Consider the following 23,187-nt stretch of genomic DNA (forward strand, 5'->3'; position numbering starts at 1 on the left):
GATTTTTTTTGAGTACCTTCTTTATTAAAATTTTGGAATTTAGTCACATTGTTAAGCATCATTTCAAAAATATTCTGATAAATTTTCATTAAAAAAATATTGGAAAATAAGCCAGTGATGGTGGGGAGAGACGAGTCACCTAAAAGAAAGTCTCTATGCCGTCGGCAGGATAACTCATGACTGCTTCGTCTGAATCAAAAAACCAAAAAGATTTCTTTAGTACATAAGTTTATCTTGGATTTGAACGAAAGAATAAACAAAATATTCATTTTTGAATTTTTGGTAAAGGAGCAATCAAAAAACTCTGATTTTTCCCAAAAATTCTTCTTTTTGTTCTTTATTAAAAAAATAAGAAGTTATTGAAAAAAAAAAAAAAATCCTTCGTTCGAATCTAAGATAAACTTATGTACTTAGAAAATCTTTTTGGTTTTTTGATTTCAGATGAGGCAGTCATGAGTTATATTGCCTACGGCATGGAGACTTTTTTTTGAGGTGACTCGTCTCTCCCCACTACCACTGACTTATTTTTCAATATTTTTTTATAAAAATTTAGCAGAATATTCTTGGAATGATATAAAAAAAGAGGATATTTTCGTGATTTTTTTTCAGAGTACCTTCGTTATAAAAATTCTTAAAATTCGTGACATTATTAAGCATAATCCCAAGAATATTCTGATAAATTTTCATAAAAAAATATTGAAAAATAAGCCAATGATAGTGGGGAGAGACGAGTCACCTTAAAAAAGTTTCCGTGCCGTAGGCAGGATAACCCATGACTACCTCATCTAAAATCAAAAAACCAAAAAGATTTTCTAAGTACATAAGTTTATCTTGGATGTAAATGAAGGAATAAACAAAATATTCATTTTTGAATTTTTGGTAAAAGTACAATAAAAAAATTCTGATTTTTCCCAAAAATTCTTCCTTTTGTTTATTTAAAAAATAAGTAGTCATTGAAAAAAAGAATCCTTCGTTCAAATCTAAGATAAACTTGTGTACTAAAGAAATTTTTTTGGTTTTTTTGATTCAGATGAGGCAGTCATGAGTATCCTGCCTACGGCATAGAGGCTTTTTTTTTAAGTGACTCGTCTCTCCCCACTACCACTGGCTTATTTTTCAATATTTTTTTATGAAAATTTATCAGAATATTCTTGGAAGGATGCTCAATAATGTCACAAATTTAAAGATTTTTAATAACGAAGGTACTCTGAAAAAAAAAAAAATCACAATATGCTCTTTTTTTTGTATCTCAGACTAGCTTCCCTCTCAGAGACGATTTCGAAAAAACCCACTAGCGGGATTCGAACCCGGATCTTTGTATTGATTTGGAAACATAAAATTAAAAAAAAGGCAAAAGAAAATTTAAAAAAAACGATTACAATTAAAGACAATTTTTTATTTAATACAATTACACTCGATGTCAGTTACTTTTTTATTATTTTTTTTTTTAATTTCTGAATATCGCTACAACTTATCAATTTTTTTTTCAAGTATTTACAAACAGACATGTGTTAAAATACAATCTTTGTAAAGTAACGATAAATTATCAATTATCAAGTCACTTAAATTACTTATTAAATTTAAGTCAACACTTACATACACATTAATAAAAATAACTCATTAATTTAATAAATAAATTCATGTGTATCCGAAATATAATTAATAATATTAATAATTAATTTAACCTCCGACATCTATGTGTGCAAAATTCAAATCTTAATAAACTAATTTATAATAATTAATAATTAATAATCAATAATTATCATTTTAATGATTTTAAAATTGTCTCATTTAATTAACGAGCTTATTACTTAATTCACATTCATGCGTACTTGTCTCTTAATTAAACAATTTACAACAAACTAAAATAATTAATTAATTAAATCTACATCTCTTTTTATTTCTGCATGAAAATTAAATCCCTTATTCTCTTTTTCTCTCTTAATTATAATTTATATCATTTTATTCAAAGCGTTATTTTTTATAATAAAATAAGGGAGGAATTAATGTACAGAAAAAAAAATAGTCGTTATAAAATATTTTCTTAATCTCATAAACTTTATCTTCACTTTCACTTTTAATTAATTATCTAAACTCTCTTCTCCCAATCTCCTCATCGCCACATTTTAGAAAACATTTTACAAGCATTAACTGTTGGGACACAACGCATTTAAATCCGAATCACAATCGTGACTTTTGAAATTCAAACTCACAGTCGCGGTACATCAGAGCGCGTGTCAGAACAGTAACAGTTTTAAAAATAGTAAATATTTATCCGTAGGGACATCGGGTCCCGAATATTAATTTCATCGTGAAAGCGAATGTGATCGTTCGTGAGGAGTCTGTTGAGCATCACCGCCGGCCTTCGCGTCAGAGATTCTCTGGGAGGCCGGCAGAGCATCGAAAAAAGGATGCAGCAGCGCATCTTTTAGTGTAATTCGTTCTGATGGCTCGTAATCTAACATACGTTGAATTAAATCAAATAGTTGACGGTGTTCTTCTTCTTCAGATAACATGTAGCGCTGAAAATAAAAAAAATTGATTAATTAATTAGTCAATTTTTTATTGATTCAAGTCTATGTTAGTAATTTTGATCCTGGTAAAAAATTCTGTCTAGAAAAATTATTAGAAATTTTTAAATATTAATTACAGGGTGGCCACAAAGAAATGATTTCGAAATTCCGATATTTCCCGGTTTTCCAGTAAAGTTTTTCACATTTTTCCCTGATTTAGAAATTTTATTCGTATCATTTAGATATTCAAAGTTTTTATTATATTTTCATTTTTAATAATTAAATTTGATAATTAAATCATAAGAGAAACCATAAAAAATGGCAATAAAATAAATGAATATTGCCTACTTTTGATTATTCGATTTTAAAAATGTGTAAGTTAAAATATTTAATAAGAAATTTTATGATTTAAATAAATTTTTAAAAAACTGGTTACAAAAATTAAGGGATATTCCAAAAATTTCAAATTTTTTAGTAATTTTCAACAGTTTGTAACTCGAAAGAAAATGGTCGTACAATAAAAACAAAAAATCAAACTGTAGCTTCAAGTGTCTAGTTTTCTGACCTGGGTCTTTAAATTTTTTTATTATGCACGGTTCCGGAGCAATCAAAAATCAATGATAATTATCGAAAAAAATTTATTGAAGCTCGAAGACCGTTTTTAAGACGAGCAAAAATATGGTAAATTTCTTTTTCGATAGTTTTCTTAGGATTACTCCGGAACCGCACATAATAAAAAAATTTAAAGACCAGATCAAAAAACTAGACACTTGAAGCTACAATTTGCCTTTTTTGTTTTTGCCGTTTGACTATTTTCCTTCGAGTTACAACCTGTTAAAATCACTTTAAAATTTGAAATTTTTTCAATATCCCTTAATTTTTATAACTAGTGTATAATTGAACATTTTTCTAATTTTGAACTGTTACAATTTAATTCCCGGATACTTTTCGAAATTTCCTGATAATTCCCGGTTCGTGGCCACCCTGTAATTTCAAGTGAATATTGAGTACATTATTTTGCGCCTCTATGCGGTTTAAAAAATTTTTGAAAATATTGTAATTTAATTTTTTTAAAAATCTATTAATAAATAAAAGAAAAATATTCTTGATATCTTGGTATATTTATTTTTTAAACCCTCGTTTTTTGAGCGCGCGCTGAGTGACCTTTTAATTAAAACCCCCGTTCTATTTTTGGTAAAAAAAAACGCGTAGAGACCAATAGCGGGAGAGTAGAAACGAAATCTTCGAATAGTTGGTGCCCGTCAACTAAATTTTTAAAGTTGCAATTTATTTTTCATCTCTAATTTTTCTATACTTGATCATTTTTTTTGTGCCTCATAAATTTTTGCGCGGTTTCAAATTTATTGAAAATTAAAAATTAATGAGTTAAACGAAATTTGGTTAGTAAGTTTTAGCCTACAAAATTTGAAAATTCAAATTTACTGAAATTTTTTTCCAAACTTCGTTTGACTTCTCATTGATATCAACTTTTAATAATTTTTTTTAAAATTTATATTTCGGCGAAATTATATATTTTTTTTTAATTAATTAATAAAATTTCAATACTTGTATGACAGCTGTCATTTAAAATTTTTAAAAATTGTAGAGGGGGGGAGGGGTTGTCTGAGAATGTCCTGAATGCTTTAATTTTTTTTTTTCAATTAATTAATAAAATTTCAATACTTATATGACAGCTGTCATTTCAAATTTTTAAAAATTGTAGAGGAGGGGAGAGGGGAAAGACATTGTCTGAGAATGCCCTTAAGAGAGTGAAATAGGTGATTTTCAAATGAACCGTTTTCATAGATAAAGACCCAAATAATTAAATAAAATATTTCATTCGATGCGTAAAGTTATTATTTATCGAACGAAATGCTTCTCGTTCGGAAATTTCAGTTTATATCTGAACGACTCATTTGAAATTTCCATTTACTAATGTAAGTGCAACAAGGACCGTTTCGTTTGTTTACATGTGTGTGAGAAAGAGAATAGATGGCATATCCTCTTAAAAAAAAAATAAATAAAATACTTACATGTAATGGTTTACAATTATCTCTTACGTATCTGCCAGCAGAACTCTTATCATCCCACTCCAATTTCCCATGATAAAAGTATTTAGTTTTTGTTTTTCTAGCCATACGGTGAGGTATTGTGCCCAATATACGTTCCATCATAGCGAGATGCTCACGATTGTCATGTGTTTGAAATAATGTAATACCCAAATATAATTCAAATAATATACAACCAATGGACCATACGTCGCACGGTTGTGACCACCCGAGTTCTGTAATAAAAAATAAAAATAATAAATTAATAATAGATTTAAACTGTTGGATGAGGATCATCAAATAGATCGCTCGTGCTCACACTCACACTCTCATTATCTTTTTATAGTTTAATAACGTATTACTATTTGTATCTCACTTACTCAACACACATTATATATTTATATATGTACATGCATACTTATGAGTTAAGAGTACTTTGAACATATCGACTTAGTGTCGCAGTAGTATTCAAATAATGTTATGTATTAAAAAAAGAACAAACCGAGAATAACTTCAGGCGCTCTGTAATGTCGCGTGCTGACGATCGTACTGTGATGCTCGTTATCGAAGGTCGCACTGCCAAAATCTATCAACCTTATATCTGTCCTCTTGACACGTCTTACGTCTCTCCGCTTAAACAGAATTCGCTTTTTTTTAAATTACTTTTATTTTACTATCCGCTAGTCGGATAATCAAATGACTCACTACTTATTTTATTTACGAAGGAAAAAGTCACGTGTTTTTTTTACCTTTCTTATAAATTGAATTATAAAATTATTTATACCTTTTTAGAATTGTACGTTACTTCGTACTCTGAGTCAACGAAAAGTATATTCTCTGGTTTTAAATCAGTATGTGTAAGTTTCGTGTCATGAAGAAATTTAACTGCATAACAGAGTTGATATCCCATATGTCTGACATGATCTAATGGGTATGGTTGATAATTATTGTCTCTCTGTAAAGTAATTATTAATTAAATCAAATTAAATAATTATTCAAATTTTTTATAGATTTATTAACTTACCAAAAAATCAAATACACTGAGTCCGAGCATTTCAAATGCAATGCACATATGACCGTGATAATTGAACCAGTCCAACATTTTTACACATAAACTAAAAAATTTTTTAATTATTTATTAATTTTGTATGAAAAAAAAAATTAAATTGGGAAAAATTAAAAATGTATTTAAAATAAAAAATAATAATTTAGTTATGGGAATTAAAAAATTTATTTTCTAAATTAAATTGAAGTTTAAAAATTTATTTAAAAATAAAAATAAATACTAATTAAATATGAGTGTGAATGTAGCAGACATCAGATAGATTTAAAATTATTAATAAATAGACTAAATAATTAATGAAATAAATTTTTTTAAAAATGCGCGTTTAAAAAATTAACAAATTAATAAGTGCATTTTTTTATAAAAATTATTTTATTAATTATTTACTCTATTTATTAATAATTTTAAATTTTTCTGACGTCTGCTACATTCACACTCATAATTAAATTTTAGGAATTTAAAAAAGTAAATGGCGGGAGTTTAAAAATTTATTTAAAATGCATTTAAAAAAAATTCGATTTTACAAATTTAATTATGGGAGTTTAAAAATTCATGTAAAAATTATAAATAAATATCAAGTAAATGGCGGGAGTTTGAAAATTTATTTAAAAATTATAAATAAATACCAAGTAAATGGCGGGAGTTTAAAAATTTTAAATAAAAAAAAAAAACTTACTGTTGGCCATCAGGATCTTTGGCGGCTATTTTTTCAAGTGCATTTATTTCAAGTTTAGCAGCTTCACGATATTTTTCAACATTTTTTATAATTTTTAATGCCATTACGTGATCCCTAAAATAAATAAAATTAATTTATAAATATATATGTGTATATTAAATAATATCAGTAAGTTAATATATGAATCTTAAAATTGGATCACTGTTTTAGGCGCAAGGCCAGTCTTTAATTACAATCATCATCTCTTTGCAAATAGACTATGAATAGTAATTTTTAAATATTTATTTAAAAAAAATTTATTGCATTAAAATAAGTATTACTACAACCAGACTTTGTGTTAGTAAACATTTAAACTTACATTTGTAAATCCTTAACCTTGACAACTTTTCCAAAAGTACCCTCTCCAAGGGTGGCCAGAACTTTATCTGTAATTATCAATAAATAAATATTAGTCAAACAATTTAAATTAGACTTTGCGAGTTTAAAATCCATATAAATTAAATTGTTAATTATCCTTGACTCTAAAACTTAAAATTTTAAATTTTAAATAAATAAAATATTTATTGAAAAATAATTAAAATTTAATTCAACATTTTTTTTTTTAGTGTCAAAGAAATTGAACAAAATTTACAATTTTTCACTCGCTCAGTCGATTCAAAAAATTCGTGCGCAGCAAATTTTTTAAAAAATGTCTTTTTTCATCTCAATTTTTTTAGCTGCACCGATAAGAATTTAATTATCCCGAACAAAATTTATTTCAGATTCTAATATTTATTTAACGGACGATTTATAATACGAAATATTTTTTATTTGTCACTATTTTAATATTTAATTTAAATGACAGTTTAAATATTAAAATTCATTATTTAGACGTCAAAAAAATTAAAATAAATTTTTAAATTTTCAAATATAAATAATTATTTTAATTATTTCCGTCTTAATAATGAGCGCGAAATTTAAAATACGCGTCCATAATAACATTTGTCGGCATCTGAAAAAGGTGATTATTATAAAAAAAATATATATAAATATATGCAATTAACTTATTATTGATACCGATTGTCTTTTTAATTTTTTTATTCTCTATAAATATTAATCTAAATAAAATAAAAAAAAAAAAAAAATTCAATACTAAAAATTTAAATAAAATAAAAATTTAATCGCGTCGTTCCCGAAAAAAAAAAGAATTTAAAGTGAAAATAAAAAAAAATAAATAAAATGATTGATCGTTCGAGCCAATCAGTTTAAAAAATAATTAATAATTAATGATGTATATATATTTATATATATAAAATATATATATATATAAATAGAATATGAATTTTTCTTAAATCTACAACAATGAGTGTATTCACGTATTTAACGAACATCTATTTGCCAGGACGTCGCCAGATTGGTAAACAAGGTGGCCGTCTTCATCGTCCTCGACGGAAGGCGGTCGTGGGCTCTATTGCCGTTGCAATGCCAGCCAGTTTGGGTAGTAGATATCAATGGTAGTCGTTGGTTGGTTGGTTGGTTGGTTGATTGATTGATTGATTGGTAAAGTTATCGTGGTTGTTTATTTAAACCACAAATAGTTTCCAAGACCCATTAAATAATCCATCAGGAGTGGAGGTCGCAGTTGAAGTCATCCAGGAGTCGAGCATCGTTGATCCCATCCATCCATCCAGGAACGGTTATCGCGTTGTCGCGTTACCGAATTTGATAAACGGGATGTTGATCAGACCCAATTAAATGTCGGTCATCGGTCAGGATCGTAACCATTGAGATCGTCAGCGGCCCGTGAACCGAGGGAGCGTTTGAATTGGACCCCACAGCCATCCGAACCATGCCAATATCCAATTCCATTCCATACACAACGGACGAAGATGTAACCCAACAATCAGAGAGAAAGGGGAGAGGGCAAAATAGTTTGCCAAGTCAGAAAGGTACGGTTACGAAATTTACCAATCGGCACAAAGCGCTTTTTTATTATTATTATTAATTACTATTATTAATTTTATTTATTACTAATATTATTTTTAATTATCATTTTTATCAACTCAATTTTTTTTTTTTTACCCGATACCGAAACAGTCAAAATTTATTTAAAAATTACAAGTAATTTTTTTTTTAATTAAAATAATTTTTAAAAATTAAAATTAAAATTTTGAAAATTTGACTGATTCGAGGTAAAAAAAAAAATTTAATAAATATATTAATGTAAAAGTGAGTACTTACGTGGATGTAAACAATTTACGTACTACGTTAAATTTTACAAAATAATTTTTTTTTTTTTTTTTAATTAATTTTTTTTGCAGTACGTAAAAGTTTGTAACAAATAGCCAATCAAGATCACAAATATTTAAAAAATTTTTGATTTCATAAAATTCTTCATTAAATTATAAAAAAATAAGTAAATAAAAACAAATAAAATTATTTATAAACTTTACGATGTAAACAAAATAATTTAATAAAGAATTTATGTTTGATATAAACCGATCACAGATGAATATAAATATTTATAAAAAACCTGTACATATTTATAAAAACTTAATTTAATATATTTTTTATTCATATCACATTGCCAAAAAAAAACTTAAAAACGTCTATCGCGTTGCGTAACGACAAGTTAAAAAATAGATTCGCCGGTGATCAGTGCGTTCATAAGATAAAACCACACGAGCGTAAATATAAACCCGTGCAAGTAAAAACCATCAACAACAAAAAAAAAAAAAACATTTATTTTCAAACCGCACATTTAATAATTTTAAAAAAATTAGTCAACTGTTAAGTAGTTAATAAATAAAAATGTTAGTAAATATGAGCAAATTTAGCATCGGCAACACGATCACGCATCGACAACTTACAATAGTCTTAGATTTTTCTACAATTGTTTCAATAACACTATTTTTTTCCGACTCGGAATTATTCTTCTGATATTTACTGGCTATCAATTCAGTAGCCGTTGGTTTAACTTTAGCAGCATCGAGTTTTGTTTGAGCGTAAGCATCATCGTACGCCGTGTATTTCAAAATAAGTTTTTGAATTTCTCTTCTCTTCAGTTCTCTTTCTTTCAATAGTAATTCCACGTTAACATTTGCTCCATTACCAGCAGAAACAGGAACTAAAGCTAGAGCTGGAGCTGGAACTGGAACTGGAGCAGGAGCATGACCAGGATCAGACACGGGCACAAGACCAAGAACAGGAGCAAGAGCAGGAGTAGGAACAGAAACAAGAGCAGGAACAATACCAGTACTATCAGTATTATCAACAATTTTTTTGGATACAATTTTATCAGGATAATTATCATCTTTAGACAACCGTCCTTTCAATCTCGAGCCATCGATTTGTTCACTTTTCCCGTGTCTACTCGGTCTAATTTTTCTGTTCCTCGTCTCAGCGTGTCCTGATTTATGTCTTCCGTAGTGACGGTAATCAGCCATCGTGTCTTTATTTATTTTATCTCGTTCTTTATCTTTAACACCTGGTGTCTTATCACGTCTCAATGAACTGACATAAGGATACGCTTTTTCCGTTAAAAAAACACTCGACGTTGTTGCACTTTTAGCAATACCACGGGGTAATTCGGATTCAAATGTTTTATCATCATGTACAAATGGACTGTCACGATGTAAAATACGTCGCTTATAATTTATTTCATCATCGTTACGTCTTTTGGTGTAGCGATCAAGTATCGATGAGTATTTATCCTCTAACCGTGATCTTGTATTATTATTATTATTATTATTATTATTGTTATTATTATTATTATTACTATTATTACTATTATTATTATTATTATTGCTATTGCTACGACGACGACTATTATTATTTAGATTTAGATTTTGATGAACAGCAAGGTCACGGTTTACAGGTGAATGTCTTGATGGTTTATCATGATGTGGAACACGGACTCGTGTCGTCAATCTTTGAATTAAACTTGAACACGAGTCACTTAATAATTGTGTTACACTTGTCGATGAACGTGTGTATCGATTACGTCGGTTGGTTGACGAATTTTGACGACTTGTCGACATATTATCCCGCATTGCGAAAGCGAACATTTTTTTATTTGATCTTCCCGCCGATGATTGACAGATAGATATTTTTTTTTATCAATTTAAATTATGTATATATATGTATATATATATCAATGTATTTAAGAAGTGCTCAGCATATTTAAAATTTGAAAATTTAAAAAACCGCGGGAATATTTTGAATTTTGAATTATCGCGGAATCGATTGCCGGTTTACTGATGATTTTATTTAATTATTTAATGGATTATAATTTATAAAATAAAATTTTTCGACGGAGAAATAAAATGTACGTACGTACGAAGAGCGTCGCGCCAAATACTGTGGGTACTAAAAATACCGGTTGAGTTTAAGACGTAAGATCTACAAGCAACGAATAATGCGTCCTCTCACAACATACAAGTGAAGTCAAATTACGTTTAATAAATAATATATTTAAGATAGATAAATATATATAAATATATGTAGACAATTTAGATTTATATTATAAAATATTGTGAAATATTTAAGTGTAATTTAACAAGTGGTTATTATAATAAATATTATTTTATAAATAGAGATCTGGGATTTGAATTGAGATTATTTTTTATCAGTAATTAATTTTATTTGAAATAATTATCGCTGGTAATAAATGAGCTTCGTAATTCACAACCACTGGAGGAATAACTACTGAGTTTTTAAAAAAAAAAACTCAAGAGTTGATTGAAAAAAAATAAAATAGTGGGCGAAGTTTTCGTGGAGTTGCACCGTTTGCTATTAATAATTTCTTGGGTATATTTCAAGGTTGATAATTTTCCCCTTCTTCATGTTCTTGTTCATTTTCTTCTTGGTCTTGTTGTTTTTTATTTTTTTTTATTAATATTCTTGTTGTATTCGTGTAAGTCAACATTGAGAATAAAGAAGTTTTATATAAATAATCGCGAACGTCAGAGCATGGGAAAGATGAATCATAAAACGGGTGGTGATGAATGAAGACGTCGTTGTCAAGGAAAGTGCAGTACTGTTAAGTGGTAAGTGAAAAAGCGGTTAAATAATAAAAATAAATTTAAGTTAGACAGAGGAGAGACGAGAGGTCCGAATAAAGGGAGGGTTTTTTCTACCTCATTGACAGGCGTCTCGGAATCCGGAGTTACTTTAAAATTTTTAATCCAACTGTCCCAGATAATAGGCGGCGGTCTAACGGATCGCTGCTGATGACGATTTATAAGATCTTGGACGGAATTATCGACGGCTTGGCGGGTAAAGAATCGCTCGCGACGCGCCATTGGTGAGGCTGTTGACCTGTCAGTGTTAGATCAACTGGGTGACTTAGTCAGTTAACTCCGGTCATATCTTCGTTTAAAACCACTAGCACTTGGAATACTTTTTTTAAAATTGTCCACATTATTTTTCATTGATAAATTTATATAACTATGAGAAGTGTCTTCCGCAAATCCGGGATTATGTTTATAATCATAATATAATTTGTCTAAATAATCATTTTAGTTGAAATAAGGTCGCTTAGACGGATTTTAGACCCAGCCATCTGGCTTGAGAACTAGCTTGAGAACTGAGAAACAGCGATACTAAAACCGCGTGACGACGGGCCCCATACCACCAAAATACTCTGAAGATTTATTAATAGCATTGGGTACATTTACTTGGAGAAAATAAATACTCTCTTTGGTTCTTGTAAATCTATATTTTACTCCATTACTTTTTGTCTTTACTATTTTTTTTTACCCTTTGTCTTTTAATTATTTTTTTATCTAATTCGTTACTTAACTTATTAGTTCAATACACAGCAAAAAATTTTTAAATTTTTGTGAAAAAAAATTGTGTTAAATAGTTAACACTTTTGTGTATTAAATTAACTCAGTTCATTTTCAACAAAAAAAAATTTTAATCGAAACAGGAGAAAGTACTCAGTGCTACTGTCAAAACAAGTGTTAATTTAACACTTTTAAAATGTAATTTTAACAGTGTTAATTTAACACTACGTGTTGCAGATAACATTTGAATGTAGAAATTTTAGAACCGGTAACAGAGAATGTTAACACTTTTTTCGGTTATTTTTAACACTTTTTTGTGTTACTTTTAACACGTGTATAAATTTAACACCCTATCGATCAGTTCATTTTTAACAAAAAAAATGTTAATTTAATTAAAAGTAACATTTACTTAGAGCTACTGTCAAAATAAGTGTTAACACTTTTAAAATGTAAATTTAACACAGCGAGTGTTAATTCACGCTACGGGTTACAGATAACATTGGAGTGTAGAAATTTTAGAACCAGTAACCGAAAATGTTAACACTTTTTTGTGTTACTTTTAACACTTTCGTGTATTAATTTAACTCACTATCGATCAGTTCATTTTCAAAAAAAAAAAGTGTTAAATGAAACAAAAGTAACATTAGTCAGCTGTCAAAACAAGTGTTAACACTTTTTAACACAGTGAGTGTTCATTTAACACTTTACGTGTTGTAGATAACATTTGAGTATAAAAATTTTATGACCGGTAACAGCGACTATTAATATTTTTTCAGTGTTATTTTTAACACTTTTTTGTGTTACTTTCAACACACTATCGATTAGGTCATGTTCAGTAAAAAAAAAAGTGTTAATTGAAACAAAAGTAATATTTACTCAGTGTTACTGTCAAAACAAGTGTTAACACTTTTAAAATGTAAATTTAACACGGAGTGTTGATTTAACACTTTACGTGTCTCAGATAACAGTTGAGTGTAAAAAATTTTAGAATCGATAACAGAAAATGTTAAAATTTTTTTGTTATTTTGTTTTAACACTTAATTTGTGTTAAAACAAAATAAAAATTTGTGTAAAACGTTGTTTTAACACGCAGTTTTGTGTTAAAACAAAATAAAAATTTGTGTAAAACGTTGTTTTAACACGCAGTTTTGTGTTAATTTTTTCAAAATTTTTTTTCTACTGCGAATAATTTTAGAAAAATTTAACTCATAATTAAAATTATTAAATGCTTCCGGTATATTTTTAAAAAATATTATTTTGAATAATGAATTTTTAAAAATAAAATATTTGTGATCTTGATTGGCTTATTATTTTTTTTACATTAATTACTAGAAATAAATAATAAAAAAAGTATGTATATATATGTGTGTGTAAACCAAATAATAAATAATATATAAAAAAAAATAAAATACTGACCTGGCTGCGAGAAGAAGATTTATGTCGATGTCTGGAGGACTTTTGACTCGTCGACGACGGAGCTTGTTGAAGACGAGTGCGACGTGGACGTCTTTTTTCACGTGATACTGGACGAGTTGCGTGTATTCTATCACGGTCACGGCATTCACGTTCATTATGTTTGTGGACATGTGGAGACGGTACTGGTGCTAGAGGTTCCTCCTTGACATTCTCGTAATCAAAGTGATGACGGCCGCTGCTTGGTGATCTACGGTGGCTACGTTTGTAACGTCTCTCTTGCGAGGTACCTCGTTCATGTTGTCGAGATCTCAGTACACGTTCGCCACTAAAATTTATTATTTTAAATTAATATAATAAAAAAATAAACTTAGTAAATTAAGTTATCAAATAGTAAGGAATTTTTTTTAGTAAAAGGGATCGCTACCTTCTAAGTAATAAAAAATTTTCATCGCTTATTATCTTTGACTCTCTGAAAAAAAATATTATAAATTTATTGTTATTTTAAATGGTCATTTATTTATTTATTTATGTAATTATAAATATAAGATATGAGACACAATATTCGATAATTTTGTCTGGGTGATAAGAAATTTAATTTTTTTTTTAATTAAAATTTATTATTTTTGAAATACAAATTCATTTTTTTTACTTCAAATCATAAATTTATAAAAAATTGTTGAGGTCTAGTATTTGAATTTTTTTTTTTTACGTCATTGTCAGGATTAATTTTCTTTAATTTTATTTTTAAATTGTCTCTGTATGATAATTTTTTACTTTTTTTAAAAAAAATTTCAATTCAAGGTAAAAGCCCCTAACAGGGTGGCCACAAAGAAATGATTTCAAAATTCCTGATATTTCTCGGTTTTCCAGTAAAGTTTTTCACATTTTTCCCTGATTTAGAAATTTTATTCGTATCATTTAGATATTCAAAGTTTTTATTATATTTTCATTTTTAATTATTAAATTTGATAATTAAATCATAAGAGAAACCAGAAAAAATGGCAATAAAATGAATTAATATTGCCTACTTTTGATTATTCGATGTTAAAAATGTATAAGATCAAATATTTAATAAGAAATTTTATGATTTAAATAAATTCAAAGTACACTGGTTTCAAAAATTAAGGGACATTAAAAAAATTTCAAATTTTTTAGTAATTTTCAACAATTTGTAACTCGAAGGAAAATGGTCGTACAATAAAAACAAAAAGTCAAACTGTAGCTTCAAGTGTCTAGTTTTCTGATCTGGGTCTTTAAATTTTTTTATTATTTGCGGTTCCGGAGCAATAAAAAATCAATGATAATTATCGAAAAAAATTTATTGAAGCTCGAAGACCGTTTTTAAGACGAGCAAAAATTTGGTGAATTTCTTTTTCGATAGTTTTCTTAGAATTACTCCGGAACCGCACATAATAAAAAAATATAAAGACTAGATCAGAAAACTAGACACTTGAAGCTACAATGTGCCTTTTTTGTTTTTGTCGTATGACAATTTTCTTTCAAGTTGGAAACTGTTGAAAATCACTTTAAAATTTGAAATTTTTTTAATATCCCTTAATTTTTATAACTAGTGTATAATTGTAAATTTTTCTAATTCTGAACTGTTACAATTAAATTCCCGGATACTTTTTTAATTTCCCTGAAATTTTCATGATATTTCCCGGTTGCATTAAATTCCCTGATCATTCCCGAAATTCCCGGTTCGTGGCCACCCTGCTATACCCGCTCAGTACCATTAGTCGCTCACTTTAACTGTTTAAGGCGTTTTTTTATAATTTTTATAAAAAAAAATTACAACTAAAAAGATTATTATTGATAAATAATTATTTGTGAATCCAAATATATTAAAATATGATGTACCAAATTATTTTATAATAGATTATAAATTTAAATTAAATGACTGTTTTCAAAATCGCGCTCAGCCGGGCATTTTTTACTTCAACTTTCATTCGTTAGAGTAAATTTAGGGTACGTCAAATTTTTTTCGAATTGTTATAACTATATCTTATTAAATACATTTTTAAAATTCATGAAATTTTATATTATGAAAGAATAAAGTAGTATAATTTATAAATTATTTGTCCAAATCAATAAACTTATCATAGTTTAATTGATATTGTCTTTGAGCGACTATAGGGCCATGTGTTGGTCGAGTAATGGGACATCACAACTTTTAGTGAGCGACTATGGGTACACTCAAGGAGCTTATTTAAAAAATTAATAATAATTAATTATCAAGATTATTCTTCAAACTTAAATTTTATTCTAATACTCGAAACTTCAAAAAATAACTTTAAAAAAAAAATATTGTTCTTCATTTTATTTATTAATTTATATTGAGGGATTTAATCTCACTCCAATGAAAAGTGAGCGGGTCTAGGGGCTTTTACCTTATTAATTTTTTTTTTTCCACAAAAATCATACAAAAAATTCTTCAAATACTGAGACTTTGAATTTCAACGTCCCTTAAATTTCTATAAAATAATTTTTTAAAAAATTTAAAAGAAAAAATTTTTTGTTAATTTAATTTATGTAATTAAAAATTAATCGAATATTGGCTCTGTTGCTTCACATATTTTACAAATTAAAAATAAAAGTATTGAGTAGTCAGTTAATTTTAATAACTTAAAAGGTAGCGACCTCCTCAGAGATTAAAAGGAAGAGGAAAAACTGTCGTTGGAATAATTCCAAGAGGCCTTGGATACTCTGATGAATATTTCAGAATAGATTAAATGGGTCATAAACATCTTGAGCATGTGTGTAATCAGGAAATGTAATAACACTTTTTTTTTTTTATTTACTGTACCTAGGCATCCAAGACCAAGAAACGTAACGCACAGGCATCACTGTAACTCCTGTTTGTAAATATTTATTTAATTATAAAAAATGTAAGTAAGATTTCTCTAATTGTTTGTTATCGTAATCTGTCAAGATTTAATGATAAATTACTATCAATAACTAAAAAAAATAAATGAAATAAAAAACAGAAAGTGATGGACGCAAAGAGAAATTACAGGCTTTCGCTTGATGATTTTAGCATTCGCTCAACTGACCGTAAAATAATAAATATTTCCACGCTGGCTTATAATCATTACTGATATACAGGAAGATCGCGTTAATCAATACTGATCATAATTCATTATTAAGTAAAAAATATATATAATCAGTTGTATATTTAATTATTCAACTCTAATAAGATTTTTTATTTTTTCATTTTAAATAGAGTATATATATGTATATTTTATATATATGTATGTATATATATTAGGATGCTATAAGAAAATTTTATTGTAGACGAAAAAAAAAAATTTTCGAAAAATTTATGTACCTGAAGATCGGAACGTTTTTCGCGGAACGAAAACAAAAAAAAGAAATGAAAAGTAACAATTCTACTGGATCTAGATTTCGAAAATGTTTCGCACGTCACCCGAAAATTGCAGGCCGGCCCCAGATTTCTCTCAAGTCACCTTTGGACTCAAATTACTTTAATTATTTTCATTTTCGAAACATAAAAAACGTTCCGATCTTCAGCTACATAAAAATTTGATAAATTTACGGGAGGACTTTGACTACAAAACGAGTCGATGGCTCAAAAACTACCTGAGTAGGAATTTAAAAAAAAATGTGAATTTGTTCCTATAATTTTTAAATTGGAAAACTAACAATAGAGTAGAAATACCGTTTTGGACCACTTAGAAATTTTGAATAATAAAGTTTGTAAAATACGCAACATAATTAATTTTTTAAAATATGTTTGAAGATATTTTTATCACACTATTGCAATTAAATTTTTTTTTTTAATGCGGTTTCATTATTCAAAATAAAGTATTAAATTTCCAAAAATGTAACAGTGGCCACAAATGGTACTTATACCCTAGGTCGCGAGCTTTTTAAATTAAAAATTGCGGGCTCAATTTTTTTTTTGTCGTCTACATGAGTGTGAGCAGCCATGACAAACTCAAAATTATAAATAAATAGAGTAAATAATTTAAAAAATAATATTTATAAAAAATGGGCATTTAAAAAATTTTCAAATTAATAAGTGCATTTTTTATAAATATTATTTTTTAAATTATTTATTATTTCAAATTTGTCTGATGTCACACTCATAATTTTTGAGTAAAAATTACCCGTAAAATTTGATACTGTAAGATCTAGCCAGTAATTAAATTTTTATTATTTTGTTAGTAGAAACTGCACTTTATTTACATGCTATCTAGTATATTTTGCAATGTATGAGAAAAGTTTATATATTTTCCACATGTCCTCAGTGTCATATTTTTTGGATAATTTTTAATAAAAATTTCTCTACGTGTAAACTAAGAAAAAAAAATAAAAATAAAAGAACCCTGATATATATATATATATATATATATATTTAATTACAAGGAAGTTATCAATGTAATACAGATTAAATTGATTAAAGATAAATATATAAGAACACGTTGTCCTTCTACTCATATTTCGGACTTTTATTTTTACAATTCGTCCTCGATTAAATCTTGCAATTACACTTTATACTTGTAAATATATATCATTACTTTGCTATAGTTTTATTTATATAAATTACTGATAAAAATAAATTTTATTTATTTTTAATTGCGTATTTATGATAAATAAGTAAAAAAAAAAAAAGTTGGATTCTAAATACCTAAATCACGAGCCATTTAAAGATATAATAGTTATCTATATATATGTATACATATATATCAGTGTTGAATACAAATTAATACGGCCTTCGTAAGACGGTTTCCTTGATTCGTAAACGCGAATAAATATAAAGAAATAAAATTTATGCCAAATTCGTTCTTCCGTTTGTATACAAAGCAAATGACAGTTTGATTTTTTTTTTAAACTTAATTTCAATTGTAAAAAAATTTATATAAATCAATGCATTTATCAATACTTATATACACATATATATAAACATATATATGTAATGTAAGTATTAAAATTTTCTTATCAATAAAAAAAAATGTATCATGACGTAATAGAATTTAAATAAAAAATATGAAAATGAAATAAAAGAAAAAAAAAATTAAATTATTAAATTTCCGTCAATTGCCAACCTCTGTACACTTGACTAAAATATAACTTCCGGTTTTATATTAATAAATATTAAATACACTGACTTTAATATCAACTCTAGTGTAATAATTTATTTGTTTTATTTTATTTAATAAATATAAATATTTATTAATTAATAAATTAATTTAAAAAAAAAACCAGCACTGAGATAAAAGAGTTTGAACTCAAGTGCTGGTTAGACACTGACTGAGTTGATACATAAAATATTACAGTACACAAAAGCCAGTGTAATGTGTAAGTGAATAACAGATGGATGGCTGAAGTATGGAAGGGATTCGCGGTATGAGATGACGGAGAGACGGCATTGGCCTTCTGCTTACATTTTTTCATTTAAATTCAAACACGAGGAACGCGGATTAATTGTGTGTTAATTTTACAATACAGTTTTTTTTATATATTATTTGCAACCCGAATAAAATATAAGAGTAAATTAATTATTTCAAATTAGAGTTTAAAGTTTCGTAAACCAGATTTACGTGTTGGCTGTGCGTTCTTTCACTGGGCCCACTGGATGCCTAGACTATGCGCCTGATGCAGAGGCGTTTAATTGAGTAATGTCATTAGTTTATATGTAAAAGGGTAAGTCGATTTGAATTTTAATTTTAATATTTAAGAATTTATGTAAGATCTTATGTGTAAGACTTTATATATATTTTTTTATTAACACACCTGTATGTACCCTTACTCTGGGGACTCTCATAATCAAGTCGCCTACGTTTGTGTTCGTACTGCTGAGATCCAGCAGATTGAGAGCGAGACCTCGAATGACTACGAGAGCGGTGACGCCTTCGGTTTCTCGGCATCTGGAAAAAAATATTATATTTTTTATTAATTGCATTATTCAAGTATGTAAAAAAAATATTTATATCCAAGGTCATTTATTTTATTTTACATTTAATTATTTTTATTTTAAAGATAAAATTTAATTAAATTTTATTTTGACATTTAATTAATATCAAATTTTTATCATATATTTACCACAGATTTTATTGTAAATATGAATATTATTTAATTAATGGTCAAATGAATTTTTTTTTAGGTGACTATCAAAGGACTAAATGATAAAGTCTTTAGCTGACATTTAATAAAATATAAATATGTCGACTGTCATTTATTTATTGTTAAAGTTAATTATTTACTCGAGTACTTTTAAATACTTGGCTCAGTATTTAGCAGCCAACTGGCGATTAAATTAATTTAGCTACGGGTAAAAAATATTTTATTTGCTCTACTCAAATAAATTTATCGAATATGAGCAATAAATAGTTTAATAATAATTAAAAATACTTTGATTTTTTTATTATGACTTGAGGGGAATCCCAGGCGGTGCCGCGAATTTTTGAAAAAATTAAATAGCACGGCTGTAATATTTTGCGGAAAAATGAAAAAAATTTATACTGATATTGAAAGGATAATAAATAATTTGAATTGATTTCGTTAATTATCAAAAACTCTGACGATAGTAAATATTTAAAATGCTGCTTAATTTTATTTTTCCCGCGAAAAATATATTAGAGCCCACGTGCGCATAAAATATTTCAACTTTACTGTAAAAAAAATAAAAATCAACTGGAATATTAAAAATTTAATAAATTGAATATTTAAATTTTCAAAGTGGCGGGCAATCGTAATATCCAATTAAATTATCGCGTTGATTTATGAGTAAATAAAACCTGCAAGTATTTAAATATTTATTTTTCTTGTTACGCGAAAATAAAAATTCAAATTATTTAAAATATTTGGGATATCTTATCTCTAGTCCCTGAAAAAACTAGAGCATTTACTTTCATTCAATTAAAAATGTTAATTAAAAATCTACATTAATAAACAATTTACAAGGATACGAGTAATTAAAATATCGTAAGTTTCGTCTTCTCATAATTTTCCCGCGAAAAATATATTAGAGCTCACGTGCGCATAAATATTTGAACTGTACTGTCAAAAAATTAATTAAAAATCTACTAGAATATTAAAAATTAAAATTTAAAAAAGTGGCGGGCAATCGTAATGTCCAATTAAATTATCGTTAATTTATAAGTAAACAAAACCTGCAAGTATTTAAATATTTTTCCTGTTATTCGAAAATAAAAATTAAAAATATTTGGGATATCGTCTTATCTCTAGCCCCTGAAAAAATTAGAGCATTTACTAGCATGCAATTAAAAATAATAAATAATTACGATACGAATAATTAATAAAAATATCGTAAATTTAGCGTGCTACTAAAACGTATTTTTTTATATAAAAATTAGAGTATAAATGATTTAATGAGATGATTTAAATAATTAAAACATTAAATGTTATTACTCACAAGTACACCAAAATAAATAATAATTACAATTACAATGACAATTACAATGATAATAATCAGGAGCCAGCTGTTAAAATATAATTACTCCCGATTTACTTACGTTAGTAAGTTGGAATATGCTTGCTTGGTGCCAAATGTAATCGAAGATGAATGATATCCAAGAGCGAAACGATGATGCTTCAGGTACGACACGGGTTTCCGGCAATGAAGAGGACATCGGCTAAAAAAACTGATCAAACCACGGTCTGAATTCTTTTCTTTTTAAACAAAAAAAAAAAATTCTACCCTCAGCTAAGCATCAGTTCAATAATTTAACTAAAAAGGAATAATTTTTTTTTTAAATGAATGATAATAAGTGAGACGCTATCGATTAAGATCAACCTTGGAATCCACCATCCGGCAGGATATTGAGATCCAGATGATTAAATAATTACTAATTAAAATAAATAATTACAGGTGTCTTATTTTAATGCGTTAACGTATGAGGAAATGAACAAGTGAAATTTTATTACTCTAAATAACGTTTTTTTTGTAGCACGCCATAAATACGGCAATTGCCGCCATATTGCCGCCGCCATCTTGTATAGAAAACATATTGGAAATTGAACGTAAAAAACATTATTAATATATATCACTTCTATGTACAAATATATACATACATACATATATAACTAAATATGTATAAATATATAAGTATGTATATTCTAGAAGTATATATATATATAAAATGAAACTGACAAAATGAAATCTCCATCGGACTACGTTACTTTTAATTACCCTGGTGTTATTCTAGTGAAATAATTAACAGTATAAATAAATTATACTATTAATTAAGACAAGTAATTAAATTTAATAAATATTTACTCACGTTCTAGGGGTACAGTAGGTTCACTTGGTCCCAAATAAAATAAAATAATAATAAAATATAAATGTTATCCAGGAGTTTTAAAATGCAGAACGCAAAACACTTCTCGGATGTGACAACGACGTGGACATCGGATCAATGCGATTGGTTATTATTCGTTTTAAATCGTGTAACTTCGGTTTTTTACGACAACAACCGAGTAATTACGAGTTTTAACGAATAATACCCGGTAAAAGATCTCCGGCATTTTGTTTTTTAAAATGGCGCGCAATTTGAATTTTTATTTTTTTAAATTCAATTATTTATTATTATTTTTTTTTTTATTAAATTTAATTACTAATTACATTTAAATAATTAATTAATAAGTAAATTATTTAAATAAAATAGTGCAGTAAATATTTGAATTTAAAATTTAAAAAATTACGTCATAGTAAACATTAACCAGATGTTAAATGCGGATAAATATTTAAATACTTGAAATTTATTGAATACTGATAATTTATTTGTAATAAATATTAAAATAATTATTAATTACTAATTAATGTATAATTAATTAATTAATTAGTAACTGATTAATTTTTATACCGCAAAGATCGTGCTCTGAGCGTAATGGCGTTCAAATCAACTTGTTTACCAAAAAATAATAATAATAATAAATTACATAAATTACCTTGCAGGTCCAGTAATCGTAGACTCGATTAAAGCCGCCGTAAAAATAATTTAAAAAGTCACGAAACATAATTTGGTTTACGTCAGTTAATTAACAAAACAACGAAAATGTAGTCAGTAAATTAAAACAAACTCGAGTGTTAGATATCGAGATCAACCATGAGCACGTGTAATAGTAAACCGGTGAGCGTTTTTTTTTTATCAGATTTCTACTTTTTTTACCTTTAAGTTGAGTATCAGCGCAGTGCCGGCAACGTGATAATTCAAATTTTGTTTTTTAAGATGGCGCGCGTTTTGGCGGGATTTAAAAAATATTTAAAAAAAAAATTATGTAATATATTTAAGTAGATAAATTAATAATAGAATTACCTGAAAGCCTAGAGGATGTAATGGATAAAATTTAATTGCTGATAAATCGGGTGATGATTTAAATCTGAAATTATTTTTACGACTTTTCCAAGGACCCTCGTAAAAATTATCTTGTAACTAATGAAAAAAAAATGAATTATTGAGGTAAATTTGAGTTTACTCATTTTTTAAAATTTTAATTATTAAAATATTTAAATTATTTACCTTCGGACTTTGGATTTTAACAAAATGATTTTTTAATTTCCCTAAAATTCTCGTAACTCTGCCAATCATTTTATAAATAATTCATAGCAATTTCACAGCACAGTAAAAATAATAATCATTTTATTTACAGCAGCAACCAATTAATTACAAACAATTAAAAATAAGTGAGTTTTTGTTGAACGATAGTATAGATGACG

General features: G+C 27.1%; 1 protein-coding gene across 8 annotated transcripts; it reads right to left on the reverse strand.

The window, feature by feature from the left end:
• Positions 1-363: 363 nt before the first annotated feature.
• On the reverse strand, positions 364-23,142 carry LOC130672042 (dual specificity protein kinase CLK2). 8 transcript variants are annotated; one of them, XM_057476243.1, is made up of 13 exons: positions 22,991-23,142; positions 22,787-22,903; positions 19,242-19,375; positions 13,909-13,953; positions 13,485-13,809; positions 7,669-7,747; positions 6,659-6,725; positions 6,301-6,414; positions 5,586-5,676; positions 5,346-5,516; positions 5,064-5,208; positions 4,547-4,797; positions 364-2,522 (listed from the first exon to the last, which is right to left on the reverse strand). In XM_057476243.1, the coding sequence occupies exons 1-13, from the start codon at positions 23,057-23,059 to the stop codon at positions 2,307-2,309; spliced, it is 1,824 nt and encodes a 607-aa protein (XP_057332226.1). In that variant the 5' UTR covers positions 23,060-23,142; the 3' UTR covers positions 364-2,306. The 8 variants fall into 8 exon arrangements, with proteins under 8 accessions (XP_057332226.1, XP_057332229.1, XP_057332228.1 ...); XM_057476246.1 differs by lacking the exons at positions 22,787-22,903; positions 22,991-23,142 and adding exons at positions 20,984-21,112; positions 22,419-22,436; XM_057476245.1 differs by lacking the exons at positions 22,787-22,903; positions 22,991-23,142 and adding exons at positions 20,984-21,112; positions 21,752-21,900.
• Between the last annotated feature and the right edge of the window lie 45 nt (positions 23,143-23,187).

Source organism: Microplitis mediator, chromosome 7 (genome assembly GCF_029852145.1).
Source record: "Microplitis mediator isolate UGA2020A chromosome 7, iyMicMedi2.1, whole genome shotgun sequence".
NCBI classification, from domain to species: Eukaryota; Metazoa; Arthropoda; class Insecta; order Hymenoptera; family Braconidae; genus Microplitis; species Microplitis mediator.

Bases quoted from the DNA above. Each gene is read 5' to 3' on its own strand.
- LOC130672042 (XM_057476241.1), bottom strand. From the start codon at position 10,346: ATGTTCGCTTTCGCAATGCGGGATAATATGTCGACAAGTCGTCAAAAT. The intron at 7,748-9,149 runs GTAAGTTGTCGA...CAACGGCAATAG, and splicing joins TAGAAAAATCTAAGACTATT to AGCCCACGACCGCCTTCCGT. The intron at 4,798-5,063 runs GTTTGTTCTTTT...TTTTTATTACAG, and splicing joins AGCGCCTGAAGTTATTCTCG to AACTCGGGTGGTCACAACCG.